General features: G+C 31.4%; 3 protein-coding genes across 7 annotated transcripts; 1 reads left to right on the plus strand and 2 right to left on the minus strand.

The window, feature by feature from the left end:
- Positions 1–3797: 3797 nt before the first annotated feature.
- Positions 3798–12460, minus strand: LOC119609710 (probable deoxycytidylate deaminase). 4 transcript variants are annotated; one of them, XM_037964591.1, is made up of 2 exons: positions 12441–12460; positions 3798–4477 (listed from the first exon to the last, which is right to left on the minus strand). In XM_037964591.1, the coding sequence occupies exon 2, from the start codon at positions 4444–4446 to the stop codon at positions 4120–4122; it is 327 nt and encodes a 108-aa protein (XP_037820519.1). In that variant the 5' UTR covers positions 4447–4477; positions 12441–12460; the 3' UTR covers positions 3798–4119. The 4 variants fall into 4 exon arrangements, with proteins under 4 accessions (XP_037820519.1, XP_037820516.1, XP_037820517.1 ...); XM_037964588.1 differs by lacking the exon at positions 12441–12460 and adding an exon at positions 5568–5721; XM_037964589.1 differs by lacking the exon at positions 12441–12460 and adding an exon at positions 5261–5542.
- On the minus strand, positions 7078–8421 carry LOC119609707 (probable deoxycytidylate deaminase). Its single transcript, XM_037964585.1, has 2 exons — positions 8295–8421; positions 7078–7823 (listed from the first exon to the last, which is right to left on the minus strand). Exon 2 carries the CDS (start codon positions 7790–7792, stop codon positions 7214–7216), a length of 579 nt encoding a protein of 192 aa, XP_037820513.1. The 5' UTR covers positions 7793–7823; positions 8295–8421; the 3' UTR covers positions 7078–7213.
- On the plus strand, positions 8592–9967 carry LOC119609709 (probable deoxycytidylate deaminase). Of its 2 annotated transcripts, none has more exons than XM_037964586.1 (2): positions 8592–8728; positions 9205–9965. In XM_037964586.1, the coding sequence occupies exon 2, from the start codon at positions 9236–9238 to the stop codon at positions 9812–9814; it is 579 nt and encodes a 192-aa protein (XP_037820514.1). In that variant the 5' UTR covers positions 8592–8728; positions 9205–9235; the 3' UTR covers positions 9815–9965. The 2 variants fall into 2 exon arrangements, with proteins under 2 accessions (XP_037820514.1, XP_037820515.1); XM_037964587.1 differs by lacking the exon at positions 8592–8728 and adding an exon at positions 8863–9035 and having other exon boundaries at positions 9205–9967.
- Positions 12461–21584: the final 9124 nt, after the last annotated feature.

The following is a 21584-nucleotide window of genomic DNA, read 5'->3' on the forward strand; positions in this document are numbered from 1 at the left end:
GAACTAGAACTGAACTAGAAGTGAACTAGAACTGAACTAGAACTGAACTAGAACTGAACTAGAACTAAACTAGAACTGAACTAGAACTGAACCACGACTGAACTAGAACTGAACTAGAACTGAACTAGAACTTAACTAGAACTGAACTAGAACTGAAGTAGAACTAGAACTGAACAAAAACTGAACTAGAACTGAACTGCAACTGAACTACGATTGAACTAGAACTGAACTGGAACTGAACCACACTGAACTAGAACTGAACTAGAACCGAACTAGAACTGAACTAGAACTGAACTAGAATTGAACTAGAACTAAAACCAGAACTAAACTAGAACTGAACTAGAACTGAACTAGAACTGAACTAGAACTGAACTAGAACTGAACTAGAACTGAACTAGAACTGAACTAGAACTGAACTAGAACGAACTAGAACTAACTAGAACTGAACTAGAACTGAACTAGAACTGAACTAAGAACTGAACTAGAACTGAACTAGAACTGAACTAGAACTGACTAGAAACTGAACTAGAACTGAACTAGAACTGAACTAGAACTGAACTAGAACTGAACTAGAACTGAACTAGAACTGAACTAGAACTGAACTAGAACTGAACTAGAACTGAACTAGAACTGAACTAGAACTGACTAGAACTGAACTAGAACTGAACTAGAACTGAACTAGAACTGAACTAGAACTGAACTAGAACTGAACTAGACTGAACTAGAACTGAACTAGAACTGAACTAGAACTGAACTAGAACTGAAACTGGAACTAGAACTGAACAGAACTGAACTAGAACTGAACTAGACTGAACTAGAACTGAACTAGAACTGAACTAGAACTGAACTAGAACTGACTAGACTGAACTAGATTCTGAACTAGAACTGAACTAGAACTGAACTAGAACTGAACTAGAACTGAACTAGAACTGAACTAGAACTGAACTAGAACTGAACTAGAACTGAACTAGAACTGAACTAGAACTGAACTAGAACTGAACTAGAAACGAACTAGAACTGAACTAGAACTGAACTGCAACTAGAACTGAACTGAACTGACTGGAACTGAACTAGAACTGAACTAGAACTGAACTAGAACTGAACTAGAACTGAACTAGAACTGAACTAGAACTGAACTAGAACTGAACTAGAACTGAACTAGAACTGAACTAGAACTGACTAGAACTGAACTAGAACTGAACTAGAACTGAACTAGAACTGAACTAGAACTGAACTAGAACTGAACTAGAACTGAACTAGAACTGAACTAGAACTGAACTAGAACTGAACTAGAACTGAACTAGAAACTGAACTAGAACTGAACTAGAACTGAACTAGAACTGAACTAGAACTGAACTAGAACTGAACTAGAACTGAACTAGAACTGAACTAGAACTGAACTAGAACTGAACTAGAACTGAACTAGAACTGAACTAGAACTGAACTAGAACTGAACTAGAACTGAACTAGAACTGAACTAGAACTGAACTAGAACTGAACTAGAACTGAACTAGAACTGAACTAGAACTAAACTAGAACTAAACTAGAACTGAATTGAACTAGAACTGAACTAGAACTGAACTTGAACTGAACTAGAACTGAACTTGAACTGAACTGACTAGAACTGAACTAGAACTGACTGAACTGAACTGAACTAGAACTGAACTAGAACTGAACTAGAACTGAACTAGAACTGAACTAGAACTAAACTAGAACTAAACTAGAACTGAACTAGAACTGAACTGAACTAGAACTGAACTAGAACTGAACTGAACTAGAACTGAACTAGAACTGAACTAGAACTGAACTAGAACTGAACTAGAACTGAACTAGAACTGAACTAGAACTAAACTAGAACTGAACTAGAACTGAACCACGACTGAACTAGAACTGAACTAGAACTGAACTAGAACTTAACTAGAACTGAACTAGAACTGTACTAGAACTTAACTAGAACTGAACTAGAACTGAACTAGAACTAAACTAGAACTGAACTAGAACTGAACTAGAACTTAACTAGAACTGAACTAGAACTGAACTAGAACTGAACTAGAACTGAACTAGAACTGAACTAGAACTGAACTAGAACTGAACTAGAACTGAACTAGAACTGAACTAGAACTGAACTAGAACTGAACTAGAACTTAACTAGAACTGAACTAGAACTGTACTAGAACTTAACTAGAACTGAACTAGAACTGAACTAGAACTGAACTAGAACTGAACTAGAACTGAACTAGAACTAAACTAGAACTAAACTAGAACTGAACTAGAACTGAACTGAACTAGAACTGAACTAGAACTGAACTGAACTAGAACTGAACTAGAACTGAACTAGAACTGAACTAGAACTGAACTAGAACTGAACTAGAACTGAACTAGAACTAAACTAGAACTGAACTAGAACTGAACCACGACTGAACTAGAACTGAACTAGAACTGAACTAGAACTTAACTAGAACTGAACTAGAACTGTACTAGAACTTAACTAGAACTGAATTAGAACTGAAGTAGAACTAGAACTGAACAAAAACAGAACTAGAACTGAACTGCAACTGAACTGCAACTGAACTACGATTGAACTAGAACTGAACTGGAACTGAACCACAACTGAACTAGAACTGAACTAGAACCGAACTAGAACTGAACTAGAACTGAACTGGAACCAAACTAGAACTGAACTAGAACTGAACTAGAACTGAACTAGAACTGAACTAGAACTGAACTGGAACTGAACTAGAACTGAACTAGAACTGAACTGAACTAGAACTGAACTAGAACTGAACTAGAACTGAACTAGAACTGAACTAGAACTGAACTAGAACTGAACTAGAACTGAACTAGAACTGAACTACAACTGAACTAGAACTGAACTAGAACTGAACTAGAACTGAACTAGAACTGAACTAGAACTGAACTAGAACTGAACTAGAACTGAACTAGAACTGAACTAGAACTGAACTAGAACTGAACTAGAACTGAACTAGAACTGAACTAGAACTGAACTAGAACTGAACTAGAACTGAACTAGAACTGAACTAGAACTGAACTAGAACTGAACTAGAACTGAACTAGAACTGAACTAGAACTGAACTAGAACTGAACTAGAACTGTACTAGAACTAAACTAGAACTGAACTAGAACTGAAGTAGAACTAGAACTGAACAAAAACTGAACTAGAACTGAACTGCAACTGAACTACGATTGAACTAGAACTGAAGCACGACTGAACTAGAACTGAACTAGAACCGAACTAGAACTGAACTAGAACTGAACTAGAACTAAACTAGAACTAAACTAGAACTGAACTTGAACTAGAACTGAACTAGAACTGAACTAGAACTGAACTAGAACTGAACTAGAACTGAACTAGAACTGAACTAGAACTGAACTAGAACTGAACTAGAACTGAACTAGAACTGAACTAGAACTGAACTAGAACTGAACTAGAATTGAACTAGAACTGAAAAAGTTTCTTTGGAAAGTTTTCTTAAATGAAATATTTTTAATATTAAACTTTCATTTCCATATGCTAATAATGAATAAATGTTTCAATTCAGCTAGCTGAATATGATGATTTCTTAAAAATTATTAGTTTAATCTTAGCAAATTTCCGAATATCTGCCAAAGTTTTCAATTCAGCTAGCAGAATAGGAAAATTTTAAGGAAATTATTAGTTTTTTTAAAAAACAATTTGAAAATATAGGTAATATTAAAAATTCTGCTACCTGAATCAAATATATTCTAATGTTTTTTTTTTTGATTTCCTTAATTCACTTTTTAATAGTTTTTTTTTGTTTTTAATTTTGTGCATAATTATCTTTATTATAAGTTTTATTTAGAACAATATATGTATAAAACCAATTGTTTAAAATATAATCTTAAGGATGTAATGAAGTAATGTATTTATATCCGGCTCCCTTAACACAGATTTTCACCGGAAAAATTTACTTGCTCAATTATTTTCAAAATATATTAATCTTTTTTTCTTTAGGTGTATAGCGATTACACTCAATGTTCTTTGCAGAAAACATCAAATCAGCCGCACGATAATGTTCTGATGCTTTACCTATAAATGACAAATAATAGATTTTCGTAATGTCCGATTTTACTAAAAGTTTAACGCATTGATCGCAGGGAAAGTGCGTTGTATAGATGCGGGTTTTTTTTGAGATTATCGCAATATTTATTGAGAATAGCATTTGCCACGGCATGAACCTCAAAATTTTGCTCGTCATCTTCACATTTATAGATGTAATTATAACCAACACCAACTATGCAATCATCCTCATCGACTATGATGGCTCCCTTTTGGTTATTGGAGTCTTTACATTGTTTTGAGTATAAAACAGCTATGGCCATAAAGTAATCGTCGTCATCTAAGGCATATGAACGCTTGGAATATTCTAGAATTTCAAAATTTGAGGAGCTGTCATTGGAGCCCATGTTGGACGTTATGTTTTACAACAGAGGAAATCTGTGAAATGAAAATGTTGGAGAAAGGATTAAAAAATAGAAACGTTTCTTTAGAAAGTTGGCTTTTAGAAAAGTTTCTCTAGAAAGTTTTCTTACAGAAAAAATTCCGTAGAAAGTTTTCTTATGGAAAAGTTTCTTTCAAAAGTTTTATTATATAAAAGTTTATATCGATTTTTTTCTTATAGATAAGTTGAAAGTTTTATAGAAAAGTTATTTTAGAAAGTTTTCTTATAGAAAAGTTTCTGTAGAAAGTTTTCTTATAGAAAAGTTTCTTTAGAAAGTTATCTTATACAAAAGATTATTTACAAATTTATTTTATAGAAAAGTTTCTGAAGAAAGTTTTCTTTTAGAAAAGTTTCTAGTTATCTTGTAGGAAAATTTCTCTAGAAAGTTTTGTTATAGAAAAGTTTTTTTTTTTTTTTTTTTTTTTTTTTTTTAAAGGAAATAAATCTAGATAGTACTAAAGAAAAACAAATTCAAAACCCTCAAAACAAAGAGTAAAAATGTACTAAAACATTTCATTACGTTCCAGCAAATATTGCATTTAAAGATTATGTTTATGTGTAGGATTGACTCACCCAATCGCTACACTAGATTCGTAATAGAAATTAAAAAAATTCTCTAAGATTTTTATACAACGATAAAATATATTATATAAAATATACTATATATATAAATGTATATACAATATTCAATTTTTATACCCTACACCACTTTAGTGGGGAGGGTATATTGGGTTTGTGCTGATATTTGTAACGCACAATAATATTGGTCCTATACCCACCTTAAAGTATACCAATCGGCTTAGAATCATTTTCTGAGTCGATTTAGCTATTTAGCCGGCCAGATGGACGGACGTCTGTCCGGCCATGTAAACGTTGTAATCAACTACTACAGGTCGCAATTTTGAAGATAATTCAATGAAATTTGATACATGATCTTTTATTGCCCCAGGGACGAAGCCTATTGAAAATGGTTACAATCGGTCGGTCATTTTACCTAGCCCCCCTACAACTGCACCACCCGAATAGGCCACACCCGACTATAATTTCTTACTTGTTATATTTTTACTAATTCCTTTTATTGCTTACCCTTTAAATTAAAAGATTACTTTTTTAAATGGTTTATTACTATAATTTATTAGGTTTTTATTGCGAAATGTTTTTTTTTTTATTTTAAATTTTACAACAAAACTTAACAACCCGCCAGATTACGTTGATCTGTAGTCTTTGAAGGTGCCGGATATACTCTTAAAAAAAATCTCTCAATAAATAACAAAAGATCGTTAAAACTAACAATACTTAATGAAAAAAGCTCTCTCTCTATCTCAGTTGTCACTAAGCGTATTTTACAATATAATATGTGCAGTGTTGCATTCTATAGTACTGTTCGTTCTAAACTTTTTTATACATTTATTAATATGAAATAAAACTATAGACCAGACTATACTATAGACTATAATATAGACTAAAATAAAGACTAGACTATAGACTACAACATAGACTCGACTAAGACTAGACTATAGACTAGACTATAGACTAGACTAGACTATAGACTCGACTATAGACTAGACTATAGACTAGACTATAGACTAGACTATAGACTAGACTATAGACTAGACTATAGACTAGACTATAGACTAGACTATAGACTAGACTATAGACTAGACTATAGACTAGACTATAGACTAGACTAGACTAGACTAGACTATAGACTAGACTATAGACTAGACTATAGACTAGACTATAGACTAGACTATAGACTAGACTATAGACTAGACTATAGACTAGACTATAGACTAGACTATAGACTAGACTATAGACTAGACTATAGACTAGACTATAGACTAGACTATAGACTAGACTATAGACTAGACTATAGACTAGACTATAGACTAGACTATAGACTAGACTATAGACTAGACTATAGACTAGACTATAGACTAGACTATAGACTAGACTATAGACTAGACTATAGACTAGACTATAGACTAGACTATAGACTAGACTATAGACTAGACTATAGACTAGACTATAGACTAGACTATAGACTAGACTAGACTAGACTATAGACTAGACTATAGACTAGACTATAGACTAGACTATAGACTAGACTATAGACTAGACTATAGACTAGACTATAGACTAGACTATAGACTAGACTATAGACTAGACTATAGACTAGACTATAGACTAGACTTAGACTAGACTATAGACTAGACTATAGACTAGACTATAGACTAGACTATAGACTAGACTATAAACTAGACTATAGACTAGACTATAGACTAGACTATAGACTAGACTATAGATTATACTATAGACTAGACTATAGACTAGACTATAGACTAGACTATAGACTAGACTATAGACTAGACTATTTATTAGTTTTCTTCTAGCAAATTTCTAAATATTTGTCAAAGTTTTTAATTCAGCTAGCTGAATAAAAAGCTTTTAAGGAAATTAGTAATTTATATATATTCAGCTAGCTGAATAGCAAAATTTTGATGTTATTTTTGATTTCCTTAAAACAGAATCATAAAATATAGGTAGAATTTTAAATTCAGCTACATTTTTTGTAAATAAAATTTTAAAATTTTGAATATAATTTTCTTTATTATAAGTTTTCTTAAGAACTACATATAATATGTATATAAAATATGTGTATACTTTGTTTTCTTTCCTCCACTATAATTTGCTCCCTTATAACTTAATTTTCACAAATTTTTGTGACAAATTCACTTATTTTTTAAATACTCGTCAAAATCTATAACAATGTTTTGTTTTATAAATATACGGTGAGTATCTATTTTCGCTGCAGAGAACAAAAGTTTAGATTCGTCAGGTGAGTATTTTTTGCCCATTTTATCTGATAAATAATAGATGTTTGTAATGCCCGATTGTACTATAAGATGAGCGCAATTGGTGCAGGGAAAGAGTGTCGTATAGAGGCGGGTATTTTTGAGATTAGCACAATTTTTATTGAGTATAGCATTTGCCTCGGCATGCACAACAAAAGGGTCCTTACTGTGAATTGGATCAACTTGATTACAATAATCTACATCTTTATATCTATACCAGGGAAATTTTTCATCACTACAGCCTTTAGGTAAGCCATTATAACCAATACCTATTATGCGATTATCTTCATTGACTATGACGGCTCCCACTTGGACTCTGGGATCTCTGCTGCGTTTTGAGGATAAGACGGCAAGGGACATGAAGTGATCGTCCCAAGTAATCGCCCTATCTAAGTTATCCTCGAGCTTAGTTTTTTTCGCAGGTATATCATTAGCGGAGCTGCTAGGCGTGGTCATGTTGGAGTTTAGGTTTTGCAAACGTGTAAATCTGGAAAATAAATATATTTATAAAAGTTTCGTTTGAGAAAGTTTCTTTAGAAAGTTTTCTTTCAAAAAAGTTTATTTAGAAAGTTTTTTTCTAAAAGTTTTCTTATAGAAAAACTTATTCAAAATGGTTTATTCTAAAAAACATCTTAAACATACTAATAAAATCCTAAAATCCTCCAATTTTGCACCGATCTAGAAACAACTAAACAAAACACAAATCAAAGAGTACAAGTGTACTAAAACACAATTATTGCAATATATTCCAGCGAGTGTCGCACTTAATTAATCTGTTGGGTATGGGTATGACTCACCGACCAGCATATAATATATTCTTTTTCCAAATTCAAATCCAACCAAAAAAATTCTCTGAAATTTTTACACAATTCCAAATGTTTAAATTTTCAGATTTTTACACCAAATTTAATTTTTATTACAGCTGTCCTATTTTTTACTAATTCTTTTTATTACTTGCCTTTTATTTAATAGATTAGTTTTTTAAATTTTAATTTAAATTATTTTTTTAATTTGTTTATTACTATAATTTGTTAGTATTTTAACAATCCGCCAAAATACGTTGATCTGCAATCTTTGAAGGTGCCGGATATACTCTCAAACAAGATCTTTCAATAGAAAATAAACGATCGTTAAAACTAACAAAACTTAATGAAAAAGCTCTCTCTCTCTATTCCAGTTGTTACTAAGTGCATTCAACAATATAATATGCGCAGTTAGTTTTAACGATCGTTTATTTTCTATTGAAAGATCTTGCTTGAAAGTATATCCGGCACTTTCAAAGATAGCAGATCAACGTATTTTGGCGGATTGTTAAAATACTAACAAATTATAGTAATAAACAAATTAAAAAAAAAATAATTTACTTTAAAAAACAAATCTATTAAATAAAAGGTAAGTAATAAAAATAATTAGTAAAAATAGGACAGCTGTAATAAAAATTATATTTGGTGTAAAAATCTGAATATTTAAACATTTGGAATTGTGCAAAAATTTCAGAGAATTTTTTTTTTTTTTTTGGATTGATTTGAATTTGGAATTATATGCTGGTCGGTGAGTCATATCCATACCCAACAGATTAATTAAGTGCGACACTCGCTGGAATATATTGCAATAAGTGTGTTTTAGTACACTTGTACTCTTTGTGGTTTGTTTAGTTGTTTCTAGATCGGTGCAAAATTGGAGGATTCTAGATCTATTAGTATGTTTAAGATGTTTTTTTTAGAATAAACCATTTTGAATAAGTTTTTCTATAAGAAAACTTTCTAAAGAAACTTTTAGAAAAAACTTTATAAATAAACTTTTTTGAAAGAAAACTTTCTAAAGAAACTTTCTCAAACGAAACTTTTATAAATATATTTATTTTCCAGATTTACCCGTTTGCAAAACCTAAACTCCAACATGACCACGCCTAGCAGCTCCGCTAATGATATACCTGCGAAAAAAACTAAGCTCGAGGATAACTTAGATAGGGCGATTACTTGGGACGATCACTTCATGTCCCTTGCCGTCTTATCCTCAAAACGCAGCAGAGATCCCAGAGTCCAAGTGGGAGCCGTCATAGTCAATGAGGATAATCGCATAATAGGTATTGGTTATAATGGCTTTCCTAAAGGCTGTAGTGATGAAAAATTTCCCTGGTATAGATATGAAGATGTAGATTATTGTCATCAAGTTGATCCAATTCACAGTAAGGACCATTTTGTTGTGCATGCCGAGGCAAATGCTATACTCAATAAAAATTGTGCTAATCTTAAAAATACCCGCCTCTATACGACACTCTTTCCCTGCACCAATTGCGCTCATCTTATAGTACAATCGGGCATTACAAACATCTATTATTTATCAGATAAAATGGGCAAAAAATACTCACCTGACAAATCTAAACGTTTGTTCTCTGCAGCGAAAATAGATACTCACCGTATATTTATAAAACAAAACATTGTTATAGATTTTGACGAGTATTTAAAAAATAACTGAATTTGTCACAAAAATTTGTGAAAATTAAGTTATAAGGGAGCAAATTATAGTGGAGGAAAGAAAACAAAGTATACACATATTTTATATACATATTATATGTAGTTCTTAAGAAAACTTATAATAAAGAAAATTATATTCAAAATTTTAAAATTTTATTTACAAAAAAATGTATTACATCACTAAAATGATTCTATTCAGCTAGCTGAATTTAAAATTCTACCTATATTTTATGATTCTGCTTTAAGGAAATCAAAAATAACATCAAAATTTTGTTATTCAGCTTGCTGAATATGAAATATAACCTATATTTTTGAATTATTATTTAAAAAAATTACTAATTTCCTTAAAATCTTCTTATTCAGCTAGCTGAATTAAAAACTTTGACAAATATTTAGAAATTTGCTAGAAGAAAACTAATAAATATCAATCATCATATTTAGCTAGCTGTATTAAAAATGATTCATTATATTAATATAATAGTCTAGTCTATAGTCTAGTCTATAGTCTAGTCTATAGTCTAGTCTATAGTCTAGTCTATAGTCTAGTCTATAGTCTAGTCTATAGTCTAGTCTATAGTCTAGTCTATAGTCTAGTCTATAGCCTAGTCTATAGTCTAGTCTATAGTCTAGTCTATAGTCTAGTCATAGTCTAGTCTATAGTCTAGTCTATAGTCTGTCTATAGTCTAGTCTATAGTTAGTCTATAGTTAGTCTATAGTCTAGTCTATAGTCTAGTCTATAGTTTAGTCTATAGTCTAGTCTATAGTCTAGTCTATAGTCTAGTCTATAGTTAGTCTATAGTCTAGTCTATAGTCTAGTCTATAGTCTAGTCTATCGTCTAGTTTAGTCTATAGTCTAGTCTATAGTCTAGTCTATAGTCTTAGTCTAGTCTAGTCTATAGTCTAGTCTATAGTCTAGTCTATAGTCTAGTCTATAGTCTAGTCTATAGTCTAGTCTATAGTCTAGTCTATAGTCTAGTCTATAGTCTAGTCTATAGTCTAGTCTAAAGTCTAGTCTATAGTCTAGTCTATAGTCTAGTTTAGTCTATAGTCTAGTCTATAGTCTAGTCTATAGTCTAGTCTATAGTCTAGTCTATAGTCTAGTCTATAGTCTAGTCTATAGTCTAGTCTATAGTCTAGTCTATAGTCTAGTCTATAGTCTAGTCTATCGCCTAGTCTATAGTCTAGTCTATAGTCTAGTCTATAGTCTAGTCAATAGCCTAGTCTATAGTCTAGTCTATAGTCTAGTCTATAGTCTAGTCTATAGTCTAGTCTATAGTCTAGTCTATAGTCTAGTCTATAGTCTAGTCTATAGTTTAGTCTATAGTCTAGTCTATAGTCTAGTCTATAGTCTAGTCTATAGTCTAGTCTATAGCCTAGTCTATAGTCTAGTCTATAGTCTAGTCTATAGTCTAGTCTATAGTCTAGTCTATAGTCTAGTCTATAGTTAGTCTATAGTCTAGTCTATAGTCTAGTCTATAGTCTAGTCTATAGTTCTAGTCTATAGTCTAGTCTATAGTCTAGTCTATAGTCTAGTCTATAGTCTAGTCTATAGTCTAGTCTATAGTCTAGTCTATAGTCTAGTTTAGTCTATAGTCTAGTCTATAGTCTAGTCTATAGTCTAGTCTATAGTCTAGTCTATAGTCTAGTCTATAGTCTAGTCTATAGTCTAGTCTATAGTCTAGTCTATAGTCTAGTCTATAGTCTAGTCTATAGTCTAGTCTATAGTCTAGTCTATAGTCAAGTCTATAGTCTAGTCTATAGTCTAGTCTATAGTCTAGTCTATAGTCTAGTCTATAGTCTAGTCTATAGTCTAGTCTATAGTCTAGTCTATAGTCTAGTCTATAGTCTAGTCTATAGTCTAGTCTATAGTCTAGTCTATAGTCTAGTCTATAGTCTAGTCTAGCTATAGTCTAGTCTATATCTATTCTAGGTCTAGTCTATAGTCTAGTCTATTGTCTAGTCTATAGTCTAGTCTATAGTCTAGTCTATAGTCTAGTCTATAGTCTAGTCTATAGTCTAGTCTATAGTCTAGTCTATAGTCTAGTCTATAGTCTAGTCTATAGTCTAGTCTATAGTCTAGTCTATAGTCTAGTCCATAGTCTAGTCTATAGTCTAGTCTATAGTCTAGGCTATAGTCTATTCTAGTCTATAGTTCAGTCTAGTTTATAGTCTAGTTCAGTCTAGTCTATAGTCAAGAGTCTAGACTATAGTATAGTCTATAGTTCAGTCTAGTTTATAGTCTAGTTCAGTCTAGTCTATAGTCTAGACTACAGTCTAGTATATAGTCAAGAGTCTAGACTATAGTCTAGTATATAGTTTTGTCTATTGTCTAGTCTATAGTATAATCTATAGTATAGTCTATTCTATAGTCTAGTTTATAGTCTAGTCTATAGTCTAGTATATAGTCTAATCCATAGTCTAGTCTATAGTCTAGTCTAGTCTAGTCTATAGTAAAGTCTATAGATTGGTCTTTAATTTTGTTGTTGTTTGTTGTAGTTGTCTGCTTATTTCACTGCTGAAACGCAATAATTATATTTTTCTCACATTTTGCTCACATGCAATTTCTTCTTTAATTAATAATGTGATTAATAATGTAATAACAAAAACATATTAATGATTTACTAACATATACCCCCTCTTACACTCCCATTCAACAACGACCGCCTTCTAACAATTGTCTTAACAACTTTGGCAAATTGCACATTTTTCTCAATTTTCCAACACTTTTTTCACTAATTTCTAAAACTTTTTTTCATAAATATTTTTATACCTATACCGTTATAATTTGTTTAATATTATACAATAAAAATATTTTATTATTAACAATTAATTAACGTTTTAACTTAATTTAAACGGTATCATTTAAACCAAAACAACCAAACACTTAAAAAATATTAAGAAAACTAAAGAAATGGAACAATAACAAAAAGCATCCATCACTTATTGTAGTTGTTGTTATTAGTATATATTTGCTCTTTAAATGGAGTACTAATAATAACAACAACAACAATGACAATTCCTATTACCTTTTGTTTCTTTAGTTATTTGTATTCTTCTTTAGTTGCTAAAAATTTCTCAAGTGATCGGTTGTTTAGTGTTTGTAGTCCTATTTTAATTAATCTAAAGTGTTAATTAATTGTTTATATTTAAATATATTTGTTGAAAATTGTTTATAAATACATACCCTTATGGCAAAATGTTTATAGAAAAGTGTTAAATTATTAGTTAATAAAGTGTTTTAAAATTTGCCAAAAATTCAATGCAATTTTGTTAAGCCGAGCGCCGGTCAGTGTTTTTCTTAAGTAATGAGAAAGCTTTAATAAAAGGGGTCAGTGGAAGAGTTAAAAAAAATATTTGTTTACAAAAAAGGAAAAGAAAGTGTTAAATAAAAAGAGTTGCTGGTTATGTATGCAAATATGTTTGTGTTACAAAATGAAAATATTGTTTTTGTCTGCAAGGAAATGCACATGGGAGAATGTCGTTATTTCAACAACAACAAAAAAAATGGTGAGTGATTGAAATAGTATAATTTGTTTTTATTCCTTTACTAAATGTATTGTATAGTTTGGCCTATAGTCTAGTGGAAAATTAAATTAGTATTTTAATATCAAAGAAGTACTATTTTTATTATAAGTTAGTACTATTTAAATTTTCATTGCTTGTTATTGTTTGACTTTTTCTTCTTCTTTTCAATTAATGTTATTGCCAGGTATGGAAAATTGAAATTTTGAAATAGCACTAGCTAATAACATAAATATCACTTTTTAAACCATAGAATATACTACAGACTAGTCTAAACACTAGATTACAGACTATAGTCTAAAGACTAGATTATAGACTATACACTAGACTAAAGACTATTCTACAGACTAGATTATAGACTAGACTATAAACTAGACTATAAACTAGACTATAGACTAGGCTATAGACAAGACTTTAGACTAGACTATAGACTAGACTATAGACTAGTCTATAGACTAGACTATAGACTAGACTATAGACTAGACTATAGACTAGACTATAGACTAGACTATAGACTAGACTATAGACTAGACTATAGACTAGACTATAGACTAGACTATAGACTAGACTATAGACCAGACTATAGACCAGACTATAGACTAGACTACAGACTAGACTATAGACTAGACTATAGACTAGACTATAGACTAGACTATAGACTAGACTATAGACTAGACTATAGACTAGACTATAGACTAGACTATAGACTAGACTATAGACTAGACTATAGACTAGACTATAGACTAGACTATAGACTAGACTATAGACTAGACTATAGACTAGACTATATAGACTATAGACTAGACTATAGACTAGACTATAGACTAGACTATAGACTAGACTATAGACTAGACTATAGACTATAGACTAGACTAGACTATAGACTAGACTATAGACTAGACTATAGACTAGACTATAGACTAGACTATAGACTAGACTATAGACTAGACTATAGACTAGACTATAGACTAGACTATAGACTAGACTATAGACTAGACTATAGACTAGACTATAAACTAGACTATAGACTAGACTATAGACTAGACTATAGACTAGACTATAGACTAGACTATAGACTAGACTATAGTCTAGACTATAGACTAGACTATAGACTAGACTATAGACTAGGCTATAGACTAGACTATAGACTAGACTATAGACTAGACTATAGACTAGACTATAGACTAGACTATAGACTAGACTATAGACTAGACTATAGACTAGACTATAGACTAGACTATAGACTAGACTATAGACTAGACTATAGACTAGACTATAGACTAGACTATAGACTAGACTATATAGACTATAGACTAGACTATAGAGTAGACTATAGACTAGACTATAGACTAGACTATAGACTAGACTATAGACTAGACTATAGACTAGACTATAGACTAGACTGTAGACTAGACTATAGACTAGACTATAGACTAGACTATAGACTAGACTATAGACTAGACTGTAGACTAGACTAGTATATAGATTAGACTATAGACTAGACTATAGACTAGACTATAGACTAGACTATAGACTAGACTATAGACTAGACTATAGACTAGACTATAGACTAGACTATAGACTAGACTATAGACTAGACTATAGACTAGACTATAGACTAGACTATAGACTAGACTATAGACTAGACTATAGACTAGACTATAGACTAGACTATAGACTAGACTATAGACTAGACTATAGACTAGACTATAGACTAGATTATAGACTAGACTATAGACTAGACTATAGACTAGACTATAGACTAGACTATAGACTAGACTATAGACTAGACTATAGACTAGACTAGACTAGACTATAGACTACACTATAGACTACACTATAGACTAGACTATAGACTAGACTATAGGCTAGACTATAGACTGGACTATGGACTAGACTATAGACTAGATTATAGACTAGACTATAGACTAGACTATAGACTAGACTATAGACTAGACTATAGACTAGACTATAGACTAGACTATGGACTAGACTATAGACTAGACTATAGACTAGACTATAGACTAGACTATAGACTAGACTATAGACTAGACTATAGACTAGACTATAGACTGGACTATAGACTAGACTATAGACTAGACTATAGACTAGACTATAGACTAGGCTATAGACTAGACTATAGACTAGACTATAGACTACACTATAGACTAGACTATAGACTAGACTATAGACTAGACTATAGACTAGACTATGGACTAGACTATAGACTAGACTATAGACTAGACTATAGACTAGACTATAGACTAGACTATAGACTAGACTATAGACTAGACTATAGACTAGACTATAGACTGGACTATAGACTAGACTATAGACTAGACTATAGACTAGACTATCGGACTAGACTATGGACTAGACTATAGACTCGACTATAGACTAGAATATAGACTAGAAACTATAGACTAGACTATAGAATAGACTATGGACTAGACTATAGAATAGACTATAGCCTAGACATAGACTAGCTATAGACAGAATATAGACCTAGACTATAGACTAGGACTATAGATAGACTATGACTAGATAAGACTAGATATAGACTAGACTATGGACTAGGACTATAGACTTCGACTATAGATAGACTATAGACTAGACTTAGACTAGACTAAGGACTAGAATATGGACTAGACTTATAGACTAGACTATAGACTAGACTATAGACTAGACTATAGACTAGCTTAGACTAGACTATAGACTAGACTATAGACTAGACTATAGACTAGATATAGACTCAGACGATAGACTAGGACTATAGACTAGACTATAGACTAGACTATAGACTAGACAATAGGAACTAGATATAGACTAGACTATGGACTAGACTATAGACTAGACTATGGACTAGACTATAGACTAGACTATAGACTAGACTATAGACTAGACTATAGACTAGACTATAGACTAGACTATAGACTAGACTATAGACTAGACTATAGACTAGACTATAGACTAGACTATAGACTAGACTATAGACTAGACTATAGACTAGACTAGACTATAGACTAGACTATAGACTAGACTATAGACTAGACTATAGACTAGACTAGACTATAGACTAGACTGACTATAGACTAGACTATAGACTAGACTATAGACTAGACTGGACTATAGACTAGACTATAGACTAGACTAGACTATAGACTAGACTAGACTATAGACTAGACTATAGACTAGACTATAGACTAGACTAGACTATAGACTAATGAGAAAAAAACTTTAATGAGAAAAAACTTTTCCTCTTTAAAACGTGAGATTTGACGATAAAAACGCCAAAATGGCAACATTGATGTTATTACAGCAGCCCTGTTAAGTACATGCTCTCTATCTCTCTCTCACCTCAAAACAAAATAACATTATTTTTTTGTTTTGTTTTAATTGATAACATCAAAACAAAAATCATCTGTTCTATGCTGTAAACAGTGTTTTTATTTTTTCGTTTTCCTTTTGGTTTTGCTTTTTCCTTTATTTTGATGCCGTTGCTGTTGTTGTTGCTTTGGTTTGTTTATTAAACGCCAATGAAATTATTTTCAGTTTTCCATGAAACGTTTAACTAAGCGGTTGTGTTTTATCCCCGAAAATAGAATGAACAAATGAACGGGTAAATCGATGGAAGAGTAAAAGAACTAAATGAAAAACAATAAAAGAGTGAAATGTTTGAAAAAAAGAAAACAACGTGTTTAAAATACACAGAAATAATTTAATAAAAAATTGATTAATTTTCACAAAAAATTTCGTTTGCCGGTTGAATAGTGTCAGTTTTTGCTTTCTTCTGCTAAAATTAGAAAATATTTGTGTTTGTTTATTAATTTATGGATTTTGTTGTTTGTTTTATTAATGTTTTTTTTCGTTGTTGTTGTATGTTATTGTTTATTTGCCATTGTTGTTTTAAAACAAATATCAATCATAAATTAATGTAAATAAAGCAACGACCGCCATATTATTGTAAATAAATAACAAAAAAAGCATGATTAAACATGTCCGAGTAATTAAAATGTATCAGATTGATTTCAGAATTCCAGTATTTTTTTCAGTTGCCAAGTGTGTGTAAGAGAAAAATTAAACAAAAAATATGTTAATTTAAAATAAATGGCCATTAAACAAATATAAATATTGAAAAATAAAAGATTATTTAAAAATAAGAAATTTTTTGCAAAATGTTTATTTGCAAATTATGGTTTGTTTAAATGTTTGTGGAAAAAATGATAGAGTGTGACCAGAAAACACCCACACTTTAAAAAATTATTAAAAAATACATTTTTTGAAAAGCATTTGCTAATTTTAAAAAAAGGTAAGAAAATATTTAAAATATTTTAAAAGAAAATTTTATAAATAAAAAAAAAAGTTAAAACCCTCCGGATAAAATAGTACCAAAAGTGGCTAAAAACGGGAAATTTGATTAAACCTCTTCCCAGTCTTTTTTTGACAAAAAAGTAAAAACCCTCCGGATAAAATAGTACCAAAAGTGAGTAAAAACGGGGAAATTTGATTAAACCTCGTCCCAGTCTTTCTTTGACAACATATATGTTTTTTCTAGTTCAGTTCTAGTTCAGTTTTAGTTTAGTTCTAGTTCAGTTCTAGTTCAGTTCTAGTTCAGTTCTAGTTCAGTTCTAGTTCAGTTCTAGTTCAGTTCTAGTTCAGTTCTAGTTCAGTTCTAGTTCAGTTCTAGTTCAGTTCTAGTTCTAGTTCAGTTCTAGTTCAGTTCTAGTTCAGTTCTAGTTCAGTTCTAGTTCAGTTCTAGTTCAGTTGTAGTTCAGTTCTAGTCAGTTTTAGTTCAGTTCTAGTTCAGTTCTAGTTCAGTTCTAGTTCAGTTCTAGTTCAGTTCTAGTTCAGTTCTAGTTCAGTTCTAGTTCAGTTCTAGTTCAGTTCTAGTTCAGTTCTAGTTCAGTTCTAGTTCAGTTCTAGTTCAGTTCTAGTTCAGTTCTAGTTCAGTTCTAGTTCAGTTCTAGTTCAGTTCTAGTTCAGTTCTAGTTCAGTTCTAGTTCAGTTTTAGTTTAGTTCTAGTTCAGTTCTAGTTCAGTTCTAGTTCAGTTCTAGTTCAGTTCTAGTTCAGTTCTAGTTCAGTTCTAGTTCAGTTCTAGTTCAGTTCTAGTTCAGTTCTAGTTCAGTTCTAGTTCTAGTTCTTGTTCAGTTCTTGTTCTGTTCTAGTTCAGTAATAGCTTAAATAAAAACTTTTTAAAACATTTTAATTTGCAAATGGATATTTCTTGATTTTTCCTCTTTTTATATTTTCCATGATTTTTTTTTTTGCAATATTTTCGCTTGTTTTTATTTTTTTTAACAAATTTGACATGATTTTTCTATCTTTTTGTTCTAAAATACTACAAAATATAAATGGCAACCGAAATGGTCACAAAAATAAAACGGAAAATAAAATAAAAATCGATGGTTTTAAATTTTGCCCTTTTTTTCTAAACAGATTTTAAGTCAAGCGAATCATATTGAATAATAGACTATTTGAAAATGATTAACCCATGAAGGAGGTAAATAACATAATTCATAATCTGTTCAATTTCTAGTTCAGTCTAGTTCGTCTAGTTCAGTTCTAGTTCAGTTCTAGTTCAGTTCTAGTTCAGTTCTAGTTCAGTTCTAGTTCAGTTCTAGTTCAGTTTCTAGTTCCAGTTCTAGTTCAGTTCTAGTTCAGTTCTAGTTCAGTTCTAGTTCAGTTTCTAGTTCAGTTCTAGTTCAGTTCTAGTTCAGTTCTAGTCAGTTCTAGTTCAGTTCTAGTTCAGTTCTAGTCAGGTCTAGTTCAGTTCTAGTTCAGTTCTAGTTCAGCTAGTTCAGTTCTAGTTCAGTTCTAGTTCAGTTTCTAGTCAGTTCTAGTTCAGTTCTAGTTCAGTTTCTAGTTCAGTTCTAGTTCAGTTCTAGTTCAGTTCTAGTTCAGTTCTAGTTCAGTTTCTAGTTCAGTTCTAGTTCAGTTCTAGTTCAGTTTCTAGTTCAGTTCTAGTTCAGTTCTAGTTCAGTTCTAGTTCAGTTCTAGTTCAGTTCTAGTCAGTTCTAGTTCAGTTCTAGTTCAGTTCTAGTCAGTTCTAGTTCAGTTCTAGTTCAGTTCTAGTTCAGTTCTAGTTCAGTTTCTAGTTCAGTTCTAGTTCAGTTCTAGTTCAGTTCTAGTTCAGTTCTAGTTCAGTTCTAGTTCAGTTCTAGTTCAGTTCTAGTTCAGTTCTAGTTCAATTGTAGTTTAGTTCTAGTTCAGTTGTAGTTCAGTTCTAGTTCAGTTTGAGCTCAGTTCTAGCTCATTAGTTCCCGTTCATTTTGTCGTATACGTAATATTTAATATTTAAAAATTTAATATCACTCATCTGCTTTTTTTGTTGCCGCAATATATAACTCAATTTCACCATTAATATAACCAATTCATAATACAAAATAAAATAATCCCCAGGTTTCGTATTACTCAGCAGAAAAAATGTGAAGACATGGCGAAACATTTCAAGACAAAATAAACGCAGACAGTAATAAGTAAAAAAGAAATGAAAATAAAAACCCTCTAATCTATTGGTTTCTAACAATTTCCACAAAATACAGCAAAAGTATACAACAAAATAATAGAAAATCTGTAATAACCGTAAATACAAATTCTATTATGGATTTATCTACCGATACCTCTTCCTCATACATTTATATATGTATTTCTCATTCTGAGAATTACTAAATTTGTCTTCGTTTAGCTGTAATCATTGTTACCACTAATGCCATCATCGTCATCATCACTGCCACCTGTCTCTGGGCTAAAACGACCTGCCCCAAAAATAAAATGTTTTAAAAAAGAAAACCAAAAACATACACATTATGAACAGCATTTTTCCCTATAGAGATTTAAACATGTAAGCAGGAAAATTTGTTTGCTTATTGTTGTTGTATTTAGTACCATTCCTCTAGTTGTCTGTTGGTAGGAGTGTGTATTATCTGTTTATGTTTTCTAGTTTAAAATAAACATTTATGTTCTCATTCTCATACATATGCATAAATATATGTACATTATGTACATGTGACAAAAACATGTTAATGCATGAGTGCCTCTCATGAAAATCAGAAGAAAAGTTATGAGTGACTGACACTTAATATTAAATGCATATTTAACAGATGTTTACAATGTGACAAACAAAAATAAACAGACACATACAAACAGAACTAGAACAGAATTAGAACATAATTAAAACAGAATTAGAACAGAACTAGAACAGAACTAGAACAGAACTAGAGAAGAACTAGAACAGAACTAGAACAGAACTAGAACAGAACTAGAACTAGAACAGAACTAGAACAGAACTAGAACAGAACTAGAACAGAACTAGAACAGAACTAGAACAGAACTAGAACAGAACTAGAACAGAACTAGAACAGAACTAGAACAGAACTAGAACAGAACTAGAACAGAACTAGAACAGAACTAGAACAGAACTAGAACAGAACTAGAACAGAACTAGTACAGAACTAGAACAGAACTAGAACAGAACTAGAACAGAACTAGAACAGAACTAGAACAGAACTAGAACAGAACTAGAACAGAACTAGAACAGAACTAGAACAGAACTAGAACAGAACTAGAACAGAACTAGAACAGAACTAGAACTGAACTAGAACAGAACTAGAACAGAACTAGAACAGAACTAGAACAGAACTAGAACAGAACTAGAAGAACTAGAACAGAACTAGAACAGAACTAGAACAGAACTAGAACAGAACTAGAACAGAACTAGAACAGAACTAGAACAGAACTAACAGAACTAGAACAGAACTAGAACAGAACTAGAACAGAACTAGAACAGAACTAGAACAGAACTAGAACAGAACTAGAACAGAACTAGGACAGAACTAGAACAGAACTAGAACTAGAACAGAACTAGAACAGAACTAGAACAGAACTAGAACAGAACTGGAACAGAACTAGAACAGAACTAGAACAGAACTAGAACAGAACTAGAACAGAACTAGAACAGAACTAGAACAGAACTAGAACAGAACTAGAACAGAACTAGAACAGAACTAGAACAGAACTAGAACAGACTAGAACAGACTAGAACAGAACTAGAACAGAACTAGAACAGAACTAGAACAGAACTAGAACAGAACTAGAACAGACTAGAACAGAACTAGAACAGAACTAGAACAGAACTGGAACAGAACTAGAACAGAACTAGAACAGAACTAGAACAAAACTAGAACAGAACTAGAACAGAACTAGAACAGAACTAGAACAGAACTAGACAGAACTAGAACAGAACTAGAA

Source organism: Lucilia sericata, unplaced genomic scaffold, assembly GCF_015586225.1.
Source record: "Lucilia sericata isolate MDLA Ls3-8-SP2 unplaced genomic scaffold, ASM1558622v1 Contig001041F_arrow, whole genome shotgun sequence".
Taxonomy (NCBI): domain Eukaryota; kingdom Metazoa; phylum Arthropoda; class Insecta; order Diptera; family Calliphoridae; genus Lucilia; species Lucilia sericata.

Coding starts and splice junctions, on each gene's coding strand:
- LOC119609709 (XM_037964586.1), top strand. CDS start 9,236: ATGACCACGCCTAGCAGCTCCGCTAATGATATACCTGCGAAAAAAACT.
- LOC119609710 (XM_037964591.1), bottom strand. CDS start 4,446: ATGGGCTCCAATGACAGCTCCTCAAATTTTGAAATTCTAGAATATTCC.
- LOC119609707 (XM_037964585.1), bottom strand. CDS start 7,792: ATGACCACGCCTAGCAGCTCCGCTAATGATATACCTGCGAAAAAAACT.